The 19,074-nt window shown below is 36.7% G+C and overlaps 1 protein-coding gene across 3 annotated transcripts in view; it reads right to left on the reverse strand.

The window, feature by feature from the left end:
- Fhos (Formin homology 2 domain containing) overlaps nucleotides 1–19,074 on the reverse strand; it is a 792,187-nt gene that overhangs the window by 226,058 nt on the left and 547,055 nt on the right. For all 3 annotated transcript variants that reach the window (XM_081744509.1, XM_081744508.1, XM_081744510.1), the window contains one exon: nucleotides 18,334–18,392. In XM_081744509.1, the coding sequence (XP_081600635.1) occupies nucleotides 18,334–18,392 (59 nt within the window). The remainder of the gene's footprint in view (nucleotides 1–18,333; nucleotides 18,393–19,074) is intronic.

A 19,074-nucleotide genomic window follows, 5' to 3' on the forward strand; every position in this document is an offset into this window, starting at 1 on the left:
TGGAGTTTTAATGCAGTTATTTCTTTATTATGTTATTATCTCCATTTAAATGTCACACACGCTTTGTTCCCAAATGAACCAAGGTTACAACGTTTGGAAAGTCATCTAAAGTGTGAATTAACAGAATTACTTAACAAATAAAAATCGGATTTAGCTCGATTTCAACTGAACAAATAATATGCTAATTATGTAGGTAGCAGACTGTTATTTGTGAATGAACATCTTTTTAAATGACGTATGGTCAATAATATTCTTTTTCATGTCTTTCAACTGACAACTCAGTATACAAATAACTCTGTACATAGACTTTATTCGCTTATATACTTTCAGATGATTGGCACTAAAAGGTTAAACTGTGCGGAAGAATCATGCATGTATTGTTTCATACACTTCATACAATTTCATACATTTATTGTTTCAGATACAGACCTATGTCCATTTTACACTGAAATATTATAACAAAGTATATAAAAACAATAACAAAATATAAGAACCACACTTACAGAGACTTTAGTTTGTTTCTAAAACGATTTTCAGAGTTAAAAATATCAACATCTGACGATAAACTATTACTTGTACAGTCGGAAGTCGAAAATCTGAACTAACTGGGACCACAGGTACTGTATTTCGGATTTTCAAAAATGACCAAGAAAATGCCATTTAGGCTTAAATATACTGTACGGTATGCTCTTTTATCGATACAGTGGTTATACAGTGCATACAGTAATTACAACACCGTACATAAGGCTACATACATTTAATGTTTCTGAAGAACCTGCTTGTACACTAATGTCCAAAATTATTGTCGTATGTCCATAAATATGTTGTTGTATGAATATAATTTGATAACGAATTCACCCGGTATTTCTTATAATGTTAGTATATGTATAATCGGCAAAGACATGTATGTGGCAAATTTCACGTCAAAGGAGCAGTAAATAAGAACAAGAAAACGAAAATAAAATTTTCTTGTCCATTTAGCAACATTTTATTTTACTCATTATAATTTTCGTATTTATAATTCTTTTCCTACGAAATTTACCCCAAATATACATTTCCCGATTATACACGTAGTATCAGCATTAAAAGTACCCTGCAAAAGCATTATCAAATTATATTCTTACAAGAAGACAGTTATAGATATGCGACAATCATTTTGGACATGTGTACATTAAATTACACTGTTCTTGTAACACACTTAAAACTTCACTTGTATAGGCCTAAGAAAAATAAAAATATATATGACAAACAATTACATATGAATGAGCTGTTGTAAAACCACTGACTTCACACAACGCCGACGGACAACGCTATTCTTTGTTTATCGCTAGCGCTAAGACAAAATATAAAAAGTTCTAGCGACCGCGTTCGGATTTTTGACGTTCGGATTATCGACGTTCTACTGTATGTGATGTATGTGTACGAGAAAAATAACGTATGTAGCGTACGTAAAAACGTAGGTTACATGTCCTGTAGTTTTTGGACCTAAGTTATATCACATCCCGCAGCAAACATATAACTGAAGACGCATGTTTCATAATACTGTCCGTATAAGTGTTACATCCATACGCACTTTCTGTATGACTGTACATAGGTTGTAAGGATCTCATATATAGATGGACGTATATAACATATAGCTGACGAAGGTAACAGACGTATACGTATGTAATATACGGAAGACTCTTAAGTGTCAGATATTCTGTAGCTGCATAATGTAACATCTAAACAACAAAAAGGCAATACTATGTAGCATATGGATAGCGTATGCTCCTTACAGATTTCCGTATTAAACATTATGAATTCCGTATATTTGTACACTCCGCATCAAAAAAATTACAACAGCTAACGCCGTGCAGTTAGGCCACCCAATATACACATTCTTATCCCATAATCATGTCAGGTAAAGAGACTCCCTCTCTCGCCTCCTTTCTCCTCTCCCATACTAAAGTTAGCTAACAACCTGAACACAATTCTAATCCGAACAACACATGTATTAGTTTCGATAAAATGAAATAACAAAACCGAGACGAAACAAGATTTGTAAGTTGATGTAGGGAGAAACTGAAACACACACAATGAAAACTGAAACAAATGGATGTCTATTACACAGAGATTCAGAAATGAGGCAGAGAGAGAGAGAAATTGAGAGGAGAGGAGAGAAGAAGGAAACGAAAAGGGAAAACAGATAAAACTGTGAAATTCAAACGTAATAAGAAAAGAACCTAACATTATAAAGTTCCGTTTCCAGAAATCCAACAGTAATATAGAAATAATGTTTGTTTTTACATTTTTTTTCAGAACTATACGAATATATAGAAGATCCTTTAAACATTGATTAAATCACTTTACCATTACGAATAAGGAGAAAACCCCCCTCTGTAAAGAAACAAAAGTACCACTGGAGAATACGTTTATATGGGCATGTACATCAAACCAGCGAACCATAGTATATCGTATTCAAGGTAAAAATGCTATCCATTTACCTAAGAAGAGGTCCTTTGCATTTTCGTACAGCTCTTAAGGTGGTTGGACAGCTGAGAGTAAACAAAACGTACTTTCACATAAAGGAACGTATTTCTCTGAAAGCTACAGAAAACCGTACCCAGATGGGTCAACTGATTCATAAAGTACCAGCAAAAGAATGCTGCTGTATGAACAGTGGTTTATTTCTAGCCATATGTGACCGTACGCAACACTGGCAACTTTCCTTCAAGTTTTTGTATTATTACTAGCATATATTACCGCTTCATTGGGTTGAAATAAATAATTTAAATGCACACTGATATTGCTCATTTTGGATCATTTTAATGTATGTCATCCCTCCTCATCCCCCAAATGTCAGGGCTGAAAATGGACTTAAACAGCATCAGAAGTGTCACTGTTCATTTCGGCGACCGCAAGAACTATAGATTCAACAGTAGTATCTGTCATTTTTGACCATTTATATATATACATATATATTTACCCCACTCCCATGTTGCGGGCCATGGCATCGGAAGTGTCACCGTTCACCTCAGCGACCTCAAAAAATGTAGATTCAGCACTAATACCGGTTATTTTCAATGATTTTAAAATATCTCTTCCTCCCCCTCCCCCAAGTTGTGGGTTTGAATTTGGATTTAAGCGGGGTCGAAAGTACCGCTGTTCATCTAAGGGATCCAGAAAACTATAAATTCGACAGTGATATTGGCCATTTTCGATCATTTATATATATATATATAATCTTTCTTCCCCTCTCCCAAGTGGTGGGGCTGATTTTAGATTTAAACCAGATCCAAAGTGTCACTGTTCATGTGAATGATCCCGAAAATTATGGATTAGACACTAATATTGGTCATTTTCGATCATTATTACATATAGCTCCCCCTCTCCCTCCTCCTTGCTGCGACACATGGCATCAGAATTGTCATTGTCAATCTCAGTTACTCCGAAAAATATGCATTCGACACTAATATTAGTCATTTTCGATCATTTTTAAATGTTTATCCCCCTCCCCTACGTTTTACCCTCCCCCTTCCCAACTAACAGGGCTGAACTTGGATTCACAACATCAGAAGTGTCACTCTTTCTCTCATCGACCCGGAAAACTATGGATTTAACACTAATATCGGTCATTTTGATCATTTTGAAATTTCTTCCCCCCTCCCCCTCTCCTACGTTCCATCGTGAAACTGAATAGCCTAAAGCAATGCCTGCCCCTAAACTCATGTATGTTGAAAATTTGATTGATATCGGTTGGGTGGTTCAAGAGTGATGAAGTCACAAAGGCAGTTTTTATTTTATTTTTTTTAGATATATCTCCCCCTCCCCCTCCGCTACGTTGGCTCGTCAAAGTGAAACGATAAAAAACTCCCAAGGCCCAATCCCTCATATATGTTGAAAATTTGATCGAGATTGTTCGGGTGGTTCAAAAGGTTTTATTAATTTTTTATTTATAGGACACCTCCCCTCCCCCACCCTTGGATCTACGGTTAAAGTGAAATTGCAAATATGTTTTCAGGTCCAAACTTCATGTATCTTGAAAATTTGATTGAGATCGGTCGGATAGTTCAAGAGTTATTAAGTTACAAAAGTAGTCACTTTCAGTCTTATATAAATTGATTTGTATATATCTCCCAATCCTTCTCCTCCTCTACGTTGCTCTGTCAAATTTAAATCATGAACTCCCAGGCCCGACCGAACACTATCTATGTTGAAAGTTTGATCGAGATTGGTCGGGTGGTTCAAGAGTTATTAAGTTTTATTTATTTTTATATATCTGCCCCCTCCCCTCCCCATCCCCTGAGTTCTACAGTTATATGAGAACTGAGTTCTATAGTTCTAAGTGATATGATAAAAAACACTTCAAGTCTGAACTTCATCTATGTTGAAAATTTGGTTAACATCGGTTGGGTGGTTTAAGCGTGATGAAGTCACAAAAATAGTCACTTTTATTTTTACTTTTTTGACATATATATATATATATATATATATATATATATATATATATATATATATATATATATATATATATATATATATATCCCCCTCCCCTTCGGTGCACTGTAAAAGTGAAATGAAGAAAGCACCCCAGGCCAAAACCTTATCTATGTTGAAAATTAGATCGAGATCGGTCGGGTGGTTCAAGTTATTAAGTTTTATTCATTTACATATATTTCCGCCCCTCCCCTCCCCCTTTCCTAAGATCTATTGTCAAAATGAAATGATAAAAAATTTTCCACATTTGAACTTCATATGAGTTGAAAATTTGATTAAAATCAAACGGGTGGTTCAAAAGTAATTAATTCACAAACATAGTCACTTTTATTTTTATATTTATTGATTTTTGTATATCTCCCCCTCCACCTCCTCCCCCACCTTTCTCCGTCAAAGTGAAAGAATAAAATCATCCCAGTCCCAAATTGCATCTACGTAGGAAATTTGATCGAGATCGGTCGGGCAGTTCAAGAGATTAAGAGTCACAAACATAGTCACTTTCAATTTCATAATATAGACTAGCCTTTGGCTAGCTGGGTGCTCCGCCCCCAGACCCCCGAGGCTGTCTCGGCCTACGGCCTCGGATTTCTTATCTATCGGCCTTTGCATCAACAGTGAATTTCATGAACTTGCTCTTCATATTTCCTGAATCTGCCCATTCGGGGGCTTCACCCCCACACACAGTCTTTGCTCGTCCTACGGCCTCGCAATCGTTTCCTTTCCTATTTCAACTATCTAAAACATAAGATTTTGTATCCCAAGAAAACGCCCGTTTAAATAGCATGGGAATTTCTTCATCCCCCTTTAGACCCATATAAAAATTAGAAATATTCACTTTTGGCAATTTTCCTGTTGGTTAGACCTGGAAGGCTACAATCATGCCAAATGTCATCATTCTAATCCTGCCGGAAGTGCCTAAACATTTTGGGGTTAAAAGACATCCCATATAAATAACATGGGAAAGATTTTTCAGTTCCCCATAAAACCCCTCTATGGTTGGAAATTTTTATTTCGGATGATTCGCTTATTTAACGCTAACGAAAACGTACAAGCATACCGAATTTCAAGTTTTTATTCCAAGCATAAGTACCTAAAACATGGGATTATAAGTCAAAAAAAATAAAAAAAAGGCCCATTTAAATAACGTGGGGAAATTCTTAATCCCTTCTTTAGACCCCCTAAAAATTAAAAGTATTCACTTTTGGCAATTTTCCTATGGGTTAGTTCCGGAAAGCTACTACAATCATGCCAAATTTTATCATTGTAGCCCTGCAGGAAGTGCTCAATAATTTATTTAGTAAAGATTATTGTGGGTTCTGTAACGACTTAAAAAAATGTGGCTATATATTCTACATTCTGCAAATGCCTGCAATTAGCATTTTACTCATGAACAATATCGGAAATGAAGGAGAAAAGAGAGTATGTCGGAGGACATGTTAAAAGCATGGAAATTGCTGTAATAACATACTGATAATGATGTCCGGCACTTCTTTCCTAAACAGAAAAAAAAATACCGTGCTTGGCTATGTTCTTTTGGTAGTGACTGTACTTAGCTATATTACAGGAATCCTAAATGTTACTAGCTATGTATATATTTGAGATCACTGTATTTAACAATTTAAATAATCACAACAATAACATGGGCCGCAGTGGGTCAGTGGTAGAGCGTTCACCATTGGTGCTTGGGGTCAGTGGTTCGATCCCAGCTTGCGCCAAGTGAACTTTGTGGTGGACAAACACCGTGTTCGTGGGTTTTCTCGGGCTTCTCCCGTTTCCTTCCACTTTCTTCATTCCACTATTTCATTCATTTCTCATCATCACCGTCTCCTTTAGCCTAGCCGGCATAACCGTGGGACATAAGACTGAAATATTTCATTTTCAATAAGAACGTACAGCAAGCCCATTAATGTCTGTGCTATTTAACTTCATTCACTAGCTTTCGCTTGAAAGTAGGACATTTTAAAGTACCTAAAATTGGCATATGGATACATTGATTAAATGAAGATGTTGAAAAAAAGAAACGCTTTAGAACAAGAGTCGATGGGATAAGGCACTTCTGTCTTAACACGAAACACGTGAGGCTTCTGAAAAGATACTCAGGCAGACTTATGTGTTACTTAGAAAAAGAGTAATTGGTGCTTAAACCTGACGATTTTACATATATGTAGATGTTTGCAAGTGCACCTTTACGCAGTCCTGAGGAATCTCTTACTATATCTACACTTCATACAATACAGTTTTTCTTTTACTTGAGGAATGAACATAGTGTAGGAGGACAGGGTTCAATCCCCGTTGGAAGTTCATAACAAGCAACCTACGCTACGCTGTATATTTATATCTCATGCCTCGATGGTGAAAGCAGAACGTTCAACTCCCAACACACAGAGAAACCAATAAATTCCTCTATTTCACTTAACAAATATGAACTTGTAACATGGGCGCCCGAAGGGGAGGGCAGGGTGTGTCCGGGGTCCCTGTCTGTCTCACGAAAATGTATACATTTTTATGGCAAACCACGTATATTAAATATCAGAAATAGACGAAATATAGCAACCAAAGAGATGGGCCCCTCCCTAAAAAATTTTCTTCGGGCGCCCCTATGCTTGTGACATCATGAATAAGTAGATTCAATATCTAGTTCGGTATATCAAAATGATTTCTTCCTTATAATTACCATTTCTCCATATAATTCAACTTACAGCATAGTTTAGTAAATGCATTTTTTGATTATGAGCTCGAATTGGGCCAAAACTCCGTAGAAGCAACCCAAACTATTGTTGCGCAGAGGGTAAACAAGCAGTTCATCACAGCGCAGCAACAGTATATTACGATATTTTAAGAATTTAGGAATTAGATTCAGGGCCGGATTTAGCATTTTGGCGCCCCTAGGCCCAATAATTTTTTCCGCCCCCTAGTCTGGTTAAAGTTACTTTCCTAAAAACCTTTATTAAAAATTATATCAGGCATATATGTTAATTGCTTAAACACCACTCCACGATGCAATTTTATCATTGCAAGTTTTTTGAGGAATTTACTTGGTTCTGGGTTTAACAAAATACCGTTAATGTATTAACAAAAGATTGGTGAGCTTTACCAACAATTATTTGTTCCAATAAACTTCAAAATCAGAATGCTTAATTAGCCTGATTTTTTTAATCAATTCAAAAAATATGTTAAGTTATGGCTATTTATTTTTATTTCTAGATATTTTTTAAATTTTTTTTCTCTCGGCCGTGCGCCCCCGGGGAGATTGCGCCCATAGGCCCGGATCTACCGGGCCTATTGGGAAATCCGGCCCTGATTAGATTCCTGGACTTTCGCATCTATGACCATGTTAGCCTGTTACGTATGAAGGATAACATAATCGGAGGAAAGGGAAGGAAGAATGCGGCCTGGAACATGTGTGTTAGGTACCATCCTGACATTTGTCTTGTGTGAATGAGAAAAACCCAGGAAAACCTCACTCAGGATGACACGCCTGAAAAAACTGTTACGCTTTTCGACCGTGTTTTGCTATCGGGAATCGAACTTGTGACCGCTCGTACCAAAATTACGAGATTTTATAGCAAATATGGCTTATTTCTAAATCTTCCTTACGTTTAATAATTTCAAAAAAATCAATGCAGACAGGTTCTTTTAACAGCTTGTAAACTTGCCTTTTCCCGCTCTAATTACAAATTTTCGTCATTTTATGAATATAAAGTTCCCCATGCCTTGTTTTATAAAACTACAACCTTTGTAATGGTCACCTAAGGAACGTGTACTGAATGTTTGTGTGGGTATACATAAACTGGAAGCCCACGGTGCACAGTGGGCTGATATCCCAAAAAGCTGGTCAAAAGTGAAAAAAGCAAATTTTCCATTTCAGAACTTTTAGGTCTTGGGTCGTAGAGTAGAATGTTTGAAGTATTAAATTTTAGGCAGTCAATTGAAAAGTGACGTTTCACAAGTTCGGATGTAGTGAACGCAAACGTAAAAAAACAACAACAACAACAACAAAAAAAAAAAACAACTGAAGTTGTCACAAATTATCATTACATCTTTGAGGTTTATCATTACATCTTATGCCGGTTAGGCTAAAGGAGACGGTGATGATGAGTAATGAATGAAATGGTGGAATGAAGAAAGTGGGAGGAAACGAGAGAACCCCGAGAAAACCCACGCACACGGTGTTTGTCCACCACAAAGTTCACTTGGCGGGGGCTGGGATCGAGCCCGGGACCCCAAGCACCAGAGGTGAACGCTCTACCACTGAGCCACCGCGGCCCAAAAATTATCATTACAATCAACGAAAAGTAAGGAAAAAGAACAAAAAGTAGATAAATGCAGAAAAAAGTTATGTATTCCGTATAATTCTATCGACATATTGATTTCACGACACACGCTGTACTACAGGTACAGTACATGGTAACGGAATTCACAAAAACCAGCTGCCCATAGGTGTCCTTGCAAAATTTGTTCACGTGTTTCCCAATAGATGTCCAGAATATCAATTTTTAACAGTATTATTAGCAATTTGAAACTATAGCAATAACAAATATGTATGTTATTTTGCAATATTGCAGTTTATTTCATAAGCATTTTGAATGTTCAAATTCTGATTTTATAATCGTTGTCAGAGATCTCAAACATATGACGAAACTAGTTTTCAGCCTATTTGAAGGAGTTTTAAAACATTTTGCCCGCCATTTTGGATTTTTGAGTCCTGAACTCATATTCGTTATCAGCAACCTCGAATACCTATATAGACTATTCATAATATCATGCAAATTGAACAACGATTTCTTATTTTGACCAGCTTTTTTGGGATTTCAGCCTACTGTTAGGTGATTCGCTGCATGCCTACGAATAATTACTGAAGCAGAACCTCGCACCGAAATGGATAACGCACGTGCTTTCCGCATCTGGGTTCGATCGACGTATGTGTCACCAAGCCTCATGTAAGACCTTAGTAATAGGTTAGACTTTAACCTATAGGTCTGGTCTGATATACGAACATACCCAACATGTCTACGGGAAATCCTATGAACGTTCAACAGGCTCCATATCTGTTCTCGGACAACCCTAATGTATGAATTGTTATATAAATGATTTATAGCTAGGCTCAATCCTAACTGGGATGTTATCATATCGCTTTCATTATACTACATATCCTAAGGGAGAGTGGGGATCCGAATTTTTTGCGAAAAATTGAGTATCTCATGAACCGTTCAGCTTGGGAAGCTGAAATTCACAGCCTTGTTTTATTACTAGTGTAAACTCTTTTAGCATTGGAGGGGAGAATGTAGATCATGGGTCAGAGTTGATGGACGACAGATTTTTGTGGGTGATGGGTCAGAAAGAGTCACGGTGGATCCTGGATCAAAGCGATCACAGTCGGTCGTGGGTCATAGGTGAAGTTTCCATTGACCGACGCCATCTCTGCAGAAATGTATCATAGGAAGTCCCGTTTCCGGGATATACGCAGTCACCTGGATTCCAACTGACATTTCTGTGCAATGTCGGTTGTCTCAATGCTGAAAAGTTAACCCCAATCCCTTAATTAATAACATTGGATTAGATGTCCACGGATATGCATTAGACGTTCATAGATACTAATAGGATGCCAATCAACGCCCATATTCAGTGCCAGTGGCAAATCCACTAAATGTTCAACGGAAATAACCGTTGACAACCAATTATGTTCCAATAAACACGCCCACACGTAAATAGAAACAGTGTACCCATATCGCAATAGTTAGCTGCTCTGCATATCCGTTTCATTTTGTGTTTAGTATAGAAGTAAAGGATGATCACCGATGCTCCACTGAACAAGCAAAGAAGGGTCTTTGACTCGCTCCTTTGGCCAGATTCCAATTCCAAAGAAAGGGAGAAGAATGCTTGTTTTCGAGATATCGAAACTCGTCCAACAAAATGATGAAACAGCATTAGTTTTTCAACTCACCACCACTAGAAGGAAGTATATTATCGTCGCATCACGTTTTGGAATGTAGCCATCTTTTAAGAACATTTCCGTTCTTTTAAAGACAGCGGTTTGGAGAAGGTCGGTGCTCGGATCTCCGTGCCATTCTCTCTGTTCAGATAACTGTTTTGATTCGCTGATATTATCAGTCGAGCGCATACTACAACATTGGAGAATAATCATATTATAGACACAAAAGAGTTTCACAAAAGAAATCAGCCAGGATTATTTCGTTAGCGGTCTCCTCAATAAGTGTTTCCATCTAACGTTCAATGTTATCTATCTCTTTAATGACCCAGCCCTAAGTTTATCCTACATATTCAATAAGATATTATTTATTGAGGAATTAACTGAATTTTCCTTGATACTAGAAGTTAAATCTAATCTTGGACGGGACTCATGTGGTTCAAATATTACATTAAGCCGTAGTCACTGTCTCATATAGCTTTGATGCTGCAATTGAACGATAAACTAAAAACAAATCAAACCAGCTGAGGATGCTCCAAGAGCATTGTCAGAACGAACTTTGAAATAATTAATTTTTCTTATTAACTTCTACAGGCTTTATACTGATTGCTCTATGTACTTTATTATCATACTCATTAAACAATTATTGTAATATATCTGTCCATTTAGAATTTCCTCGAGTACTAAATTTTTTCCATACGTTTTTTTAAGAGTTCTGTTAAAATGTTCTATTGCACGTTGTTTTACGAAGACGTGCTCATAATGGAGGGCTCAAAATAGAAAAAAAATCGCGAAATAATATCTCTTTATGACTTACGGTTCCCGATAGTATGGCTCCTCAAATCTCTCGAAATCCCAATTTTTTTGGACCAATATCTAGGAAGCGGTGGCCAGTTGGACAGTAGCCACCGGTTAATATTTGATACCAAAATGTTCACAATCCTCTTAGGTATTGATCAATACCAATATGATCTCTGTATGACTTATGGTTCCCGAGATATGGCTCCTTTAATCTCCCCAAATTGGCCATTTTTTGGCCAATATCTTGGGAACGGTAAGAGTGACGCGAAAAATTCCATCACCTTCTCAGATAGTTTCTGATGTTCTATCGAATGGAGGGCTCAAAGTTTTTAAAAAATCGCAAATAACAGCCAGACGGACAGACACACAGACGTAGAGAATTCAGTAACGAACTTTTTAAGTTCGTTGATTATAATGATGCTGATACTTGAATATAGAACAATAAGATAAAATATTTTCTTTAAACTTGTTTTTTCGAAACACTTAATATCAGTTTTTTGGATGACTTTTTAGGACAATCAAATACGCCTACGTCTTTACAACCCTTACTGATTTCATTGTATGTAGCACAAATTCTCCATGTAACATATGCACTGCATTTGTACGTGTCTTCCTGCAGTAGAACAGGCCAATATTTCCCCTCTGTGCTTTGAGGAATGGAACCTGGATCATTATTTTTGCAATTATGCCCGTACTGCCTTTTTTGTTATGCAAAAGTTTGTGTAAGAAAAGGTCGTTCAACGTAACTCTTTGTTCAAGTGTCTGAAGTCTAAAATTATCAAGTAAAGTATCATACAGTTCATATTTTGGGTAAAATACTGTCGTTTTGTATGTAAGAAAACGTAAGAATTTGCTTTGTATCTGCTCGGGATCGTAATATCGCAAATTATGGATGCGTTAAAATATCGAATAATACTTTTGATAAAGTGGACACTTTCAAATATCTAGGATCAATATTAACAGACGAAAACCATATTCAGGAAGAAACTAAATGTCGACTACAAGCAGGGAATTCATGTTATTACTCAGTTCAAAATCTCTTGTCGTCGCGAATTCTGTCGAGGAATTTGAGGCTTAAAATATATAAACGACAATCATGCCTATTGTTCTGTATGGTTGTGAAACGTGGTCGCTTACTCTGAAGGAAGAACGTAGACTGAGAACAAGATCCTGAGACGAATATTCGGATCCAAGAGGAACGAGAATGGGGAATGGCGGAAACTTCATATCGAAAAACTACACAATTTATACGGTTTACCCAACATTGTTAGGTTCGTCAAGTCTAGGAGGCTGAGGTGGGCAGGTCATGTAGCTAGAATGGAAGAAAGTAGAAACGCTTTCAAAGTCTTGAATGGAAGACCAATCGGAAAACGACCATTAGGAAGACCTAGGCGCAGATGGGAGTACAATATTAAGATGGATCTGGCAGAAATAGGAACATAAAGTAGAAACTGGATATAGTTGGCTAAAGATAGAAGTCAGTGGAGAGCTTTTGTGAACGCGGCATTGAACTTTCGGGTTCCATAGGCCATAGAGTGAGTGAGTCAGTTAGTGTTTCCACAAAAGCGTTCCAAATAATAATGCATTGTATTAAGTGCGTACATTTATTTTAGTTCATACATTTATTTTATATAGCACTGATTTCCAATCTTGTTTACTTAGCGCTTCTTTCGTAAGCTATGCATACTCTGCATATCCCTCCTTATCGCGCGTTAGCCATGAATACTTTTTCTCTGACTCTTCTGTGACTTCAGATTCAACATTAAATTCTCAAATTTGAATAATAAAAATAAAAGATATAATAATAATAATAATAATAATAATAATAATAATAATAATAATAATAATAATAATATCACACATTTATATCTATTTCTCTCTATCTATTTCTAGACTTCTGCGCAAGCTTTGTTCCCCATGAAATCACACTAATTACTCAATAGGTTTTTTTTCTTTCTTTCTTTTTTTTTTTTTTTTTTTTTTACAGGATTCGTAATATTTATGAGTTTCAATTTATTTCAGTCAGTTGCTTGTTTGCTCTTCGCACCCCGTAGATTGGGAACCTTTCTTATACAGACTATAGAGATCGCGAGGAGTCGTGAAGCTTGACCTAGATTTACCAATTTCACCACGCAATAGAACGCGAGGGTGTGTCCCGGTCGTCAACCCGCATCCATGAAATTTTGCCTGTGTCGTCTCTCGCGCTATACGGAGAATATCTACTGAGGATACAGTGTTGGCGGATAGACACTAAGTTTCCTTTTGTTGTTATTGTTGTGGTCGTTATTTTATACTAGCATCAATTACCCGCTTCGCTGGGTTAAATTAAGAAACATAGTAATATGCTCCGTTAGTCAGTCACTTTTTACTATTACTAAAGCGTCCTTTGATATCGGTCATTTTCGATGATTCTTATATATCCCCCTCCCCTCCCCACGTTGCGGGGCACGGTATCGGAAGTGTCAATGTTCAAATCAGAGACCCCGAAAAGTATGGATTTGACACTAATATCGGTTATTTTCGATCATTTTTAAGTGCCTCTCCCCTCCTCAACGTTAAAGTTACACCGTCAAGTGATATAACAAAAACTATCTCAGGTTCAAATTTCACCTAGGTTGTAAATTTGATCGAGATCTGTCCAGTGGTTCAAGAGTTATTAAGTTTTATATATACAGGGTGTTTCAAAAACAACACCGACAACGTTTGGGAGGTGATTCCTGACACCAAAATAAAAGAAAAGTATATATAATATCAACCTGGGCGCACAAATGCTTCCTTTCGGAGTTATAGGCTTCCGAAAACTTGAAGAAAATTAACTTTAAAGGTCCATAGCTCCAATACTATGCGATTTAATGTAATCGGTTCAAGACTTTACTTAGGAACTAATATACGCTATCCAAAAATCCATGTTTCGGAATCCTAAGGTACTCACGCAACAATTTTTATAGAGGTAGTTTGGCTACGGGCATATAATTTGAAGTACTCATCAATTATTTGTTGAAAATTTGATCAAGATGGTTGTGTGGTTCAAGAGTTAAGATTTGTTCATTTTCATATATTTCCTCTCGTTTCCTCCCCCTCCCTTAAGATCTACCCTCAAAGTGAAATGATAAAAAAAAACTTTTCAGGTTCGAACCTCATCTATGTTGAAAATTTGATTAAGATCGAACGCGTGGTTCAAGAGTTATTAACTCACGTACATAGTCACTTATATATATATATATATATATATATATATATATATATATTGATTTTATTTTATCTCCCCCACCTCCCCCTCCTCTATGTTGCTTCGTCAAAGTGAAATGCTGAAAAACATCCCAGGCCCGAACCCCACCTATGTTGAAACTTCGATCGGTCGTTTGCTTTAAGAGTTATTAAGTTTATTTATTTATTTATTGTAATTTCCTCTCCTCCCCCTCTTCTAAGTTCTACCATCAAAGTTCATAGCTAAAAACACTTCCATGCTAGAGCCACATTTACGTCAAAAATTTGATCGAGATTGGTCGGACGGTTCAAAAGATTGGGAGTCACAAACATGGCCACTTTCAATTTTATAATATGGATTTTTGCTATTATTATTACCATTTAATTCGAATAATTGTTATTCGTGTTCGTGTTATAATTCTTTAAGTGCTGTTTCAATTTTTTTCTCAAGTGTGCGTTCGGAAATCAACTCCACGAATCGTTCCGAATTCTTCCGATGCATTACATGAGAGGGAAAGCAGTTTTAACATTCATGTAGAGCAGGCACGTAGCCAAGGGGTGGGTCTGGGGGGTCCGGACCCCCCCTTCAGAGCCAGAAATGTAAACATTAAGGAATTATGAAACAAAAAGAAACGAGAAAAAGAAGAATCAGCGGTAAAAATATACAGCTACAGCAAGAGTTTGGCTACTTTTCTTATGAGGAATTTTGTGTAGAGAAAACTGGGGAAGGTAAAGTTGAAAATGGATATTATTGTAACGGAGCATTCCGAATTTCATCTAGCTCGATGCTAATTCTATAAACCACAAATGACGATCGATGAACTGGTTCGATTAGACAGACTCTCAGAAGAACTTAAGAAATGCCCACAATCACCAATAACATGAGATTGGTAACATACATTCCAGTTAGATTGTTAAAGAAAATTTCAATTTTCAATTTCATGTCATGCCCCCCCCCCCCCCTCCCCATTACGAAATCCTGGCTAAACGAACCCATATAGGTTTTCAGTTGAATGATCGAGCCTCTGTTGTAATAACCACAGTATTTCGTCACGGACCCCCCCTATTACGAAATCCTGGCTACGTGCCTGTGTAGAGGCCAGGATTCACGAAGCGTCGTGGTCACTATAATGTGTTCTGCTACAGTATATGTAAGGACAGAGAATGTGACTAACATAATATAAGAAACTACAGTCATTCTGACGGCTTCTGAAGTCGAACCAACAATCATGAAACGATCATATTATAGTTGACGCATTCTACTTTAACTGAAATATCTCTTTCTATGAAGGTGGATATGTTCCAATCCTTTCTCTCAGTACCGCATTCAACTCTGAAAGAACTATCAAACCTGTTTGCACACCCTCTACGTATGTATGTACTTCACTACACGAATATGAATGAGATTTTCTTAAGACCTAAAGAAGACTCAGTTTTTCTTTTTAATTTATTTTGTTGTTTATCGGGCAATGCCTCATACCAACAAAAAAAGAATGAAAAAGAAAAGAAAAGAAAGAAAAATGTGTGAAGACGTAATTTTCCTCAGGGTACCCGGTAACCATTTTACCGTATTACCGGAAAACATAAGAGGGTAGGAACAAAACCTGATATGAAAGAAAGAAATCCTCTCAACTTCTTAATTTTCTCCGCGTCAATTGTATGACATGATGATTCTCTAAGGTATTCCACTTCCCCCGTTAAGCGTCTTCGTCCCGGCGAAATTAAAATACCGCTAATTTTACAGTAATTATGTGATATCTTCAAATAGATAAAAGATAATTGAAATATGGAACAAGAGCGCCCTAGACAATATTATTTTGCGTGAGGTACCGTTATCACAAGTCACCTAGTGGTTTTCCGTTTTCAGCTGTTTAGAAACGCGAAAATAAATGCCGATTTTCAAAATGGCTCGAAATCGAAAGCAGATAAGTGAGTCGTGATAACAGTTTCTTATGTAAAATAATATTGTATAGGGCGCTCTTGTACCACATTTCGATTATCTTTTATCTATTTGAAGATATCACATAATTACTGTAAAATTAGCGGTATTTTAATTTCGCCGGGATGAAGATTCTTAAGGATTTGTTAGCCCGATAGTTCATTAATAGCGAAAGCCATTCTATACACACACATACAATTTGTATCTTGCTCATTATAACCTTGGACATATTCACAGGTACGCGCCTGTGCACAATATTTATTTTGCCTGGAACAGCAGAAATTATTACGTTAAAATTTCAGCATGATTTTTTATACAGGGTGTTTCAAAACAATACCGACTACATTTAGGAGCTGATTCCTGATACCAAGATAAAACAAAAGGTATAGACCAACCTGGGTGCACAAATGCTTCCTTTCGGAGTTATAGATTGCCGAAAACATGAAAAAATAAATTTTAAATGTCCATAGCTCCGAATACTATGGGACCTACCGTAGTCGGGTCAAGACTTCACTTAGAAACTAGTAGTGCTTTATACAAATATCCATATTTCAGAATCCTGCGATACTTCCGCAATAATTTTTATAAAGGTATTTGGTGAGTACTTCAAATTATATGTCCATAGCCAGACTTCCTCTATCAAAATTGTTACGTGGGTACCCTAGGATTCTGAAACATGTATTTTTTGATAGGACACACTAGTTCGTAAGTGAAGTTTTGACCCGACTACGGTAGGTAAACCATAGTTTTCGAGCTATGGACATTTAAAATTCATTTTCCATGTTTTCAGCGGCCTATAACTCCGAAAGGAAACATTTGTGCACCCAGGTTGGTCTACACATACTTTTTGTCTTACCTCGGAGTCAGGAATCACCTCTCAAACTTGTCAGTGTTGTTATGAAACACGCTGTATATAGGCCTATATGGCAATTGTTGAAAACAGAACTATCGAGTGACAATTTCAAAAATTTCCTCGGGGTAGGACTTTCAATACACAAAGGGTGAACATATTACTGGAAAACTACTGGTGATTCACGTTGGGCACAATTCGAGATATGTCACAGCGAGGCTTGGGAGGGAGCATTCCTGAAATCATGAGTAAATTTCTTTCTGTTATTCTCGATAAATAAATGATACCAATAAGCAGATTTCGGAGTTTCAAGACTGTTTTACGACTAATAAAACGAGATGTCATATTTTCCCCCTGATTCGATTCTCTGTGGGGACCAAGGATCTTATAAAATAAAATAAAATAGCCTCTGCAACAAAATCGTGAAGTCATACGTCACAGTTTTGCCATCCCCCCTCTTCCCGCTTCACCCAATAAGATCACAATGTTTTGAGCCAACATTCATGGCGGAAACGAGAGTAGCCAATCAGACTCGGTGCTCGATTGTTTTTTTGCTTCATTGAGTTAATAGAATGAAGATATGATACAGTATATGGGCGGATCCTCTACTTTATAACATCCTTGGTGTGGTTACAGTGGTCGGAAAGATGTAAAACCCTTTTCAGACCAGCCATCTTGAGTGAGGTTTTCATAATTCACACCAGACAAATGCGGGTAAGGTACCTAGCATAAAAGTCCTAGGCTACTCCCTTCCTTCCCCATTTCCCCGGGTGTGTGATTGTCGAGGGACGTTATCCCTCGAATGTCACGAGCTAAAATGGCTGTGAATGTTGAATGTCCATTAAAAAATTCCTAATTCCTTTTTCCCTGGTGTGATTACATTCGAAGCAGCAGCTGTTTTCGTCTACTTCAACGAAATCACAAGAAAAGCCGTCGTAAGATTAGAAGAAAAATGACGTCAGTGCTACTTCCAAGGATTGTAATGCAAAACACTCTGATACGGCTGTATTGTATGAAAATGATACTGAAACTAGCATTGATAACTGACTTATAAAAAAAAATAAACTTGTTTGCTTGTTAGGTTAGTAACTTGGACAGGAAGTGGGAAATGAAACAGATAAGAATACTTACCGATTATCGTATGAACTCGAACGGAAAGTTGTGTTCGCAAGACGATTGAGTTCTTTCGACTGAAAAGAAAATAAAAGAAATAAAGTTTAGTTAGCTATAAAAGATAAACTATTTTTAGCTACAATTTATATATAGTGTGTCCCATAATCGTGCATACGATGTTTAAAAGACTGCGGTAAAAAAAAAAAAAAAAAAAAAAAAAAAAAACTTGCAACGTAACCTGAACATAAAATTGAACATAAATATTGTACACTCATGTTCAAAATTATTGTCGCATGATTATAAATATGTTGTTCTTGGAATATAATTTGATAACAAATTTGCCCGGTATTTCTTATAATGTTAGTATGTGTATAATCGGCAAAGACATGTATGTGGCCAATTTCATGTCAAAAGAGCAGTAAATAAGAACAATATAACGAAAATAAAATTTTCTTGTCCATTTAGCAACATTTTGTTTTACTCCTAATTTTCGTATTTCTAATTCTTTTCCTATGAAATTTACCACAAATATACATTTCCCGATTATACACATTGTATCAGTATTAAAAGTACCTTGCAAAATCGTTATCAAATTATATTCTTACAGAATAATTATAGAAGACAGTTATAGATATGCGACAATAATTTTGGACATGAGTGTACATTACTCTCATTGCTTTCCTTACAAGAATTTTAAATGTCTGTTGTCCAGACAGGGTTCACGGATACACCATCCAAATCGATACATGCCTGGAGACG

The sequence above is a fragment of the Thermobia domestica genome, chromosome 17 (genome assembly GCF_964235325.1).
Source record: "Thermobia domestica chromosome 17, izTheDome1.hap1.1, whole genome shotgun sequence".
NCBI lineage: Eukaryota > Metazoa > Arthropoda > Insecta > Zygentoma > Lepismatidae > Thermobia > Thermobia domestica.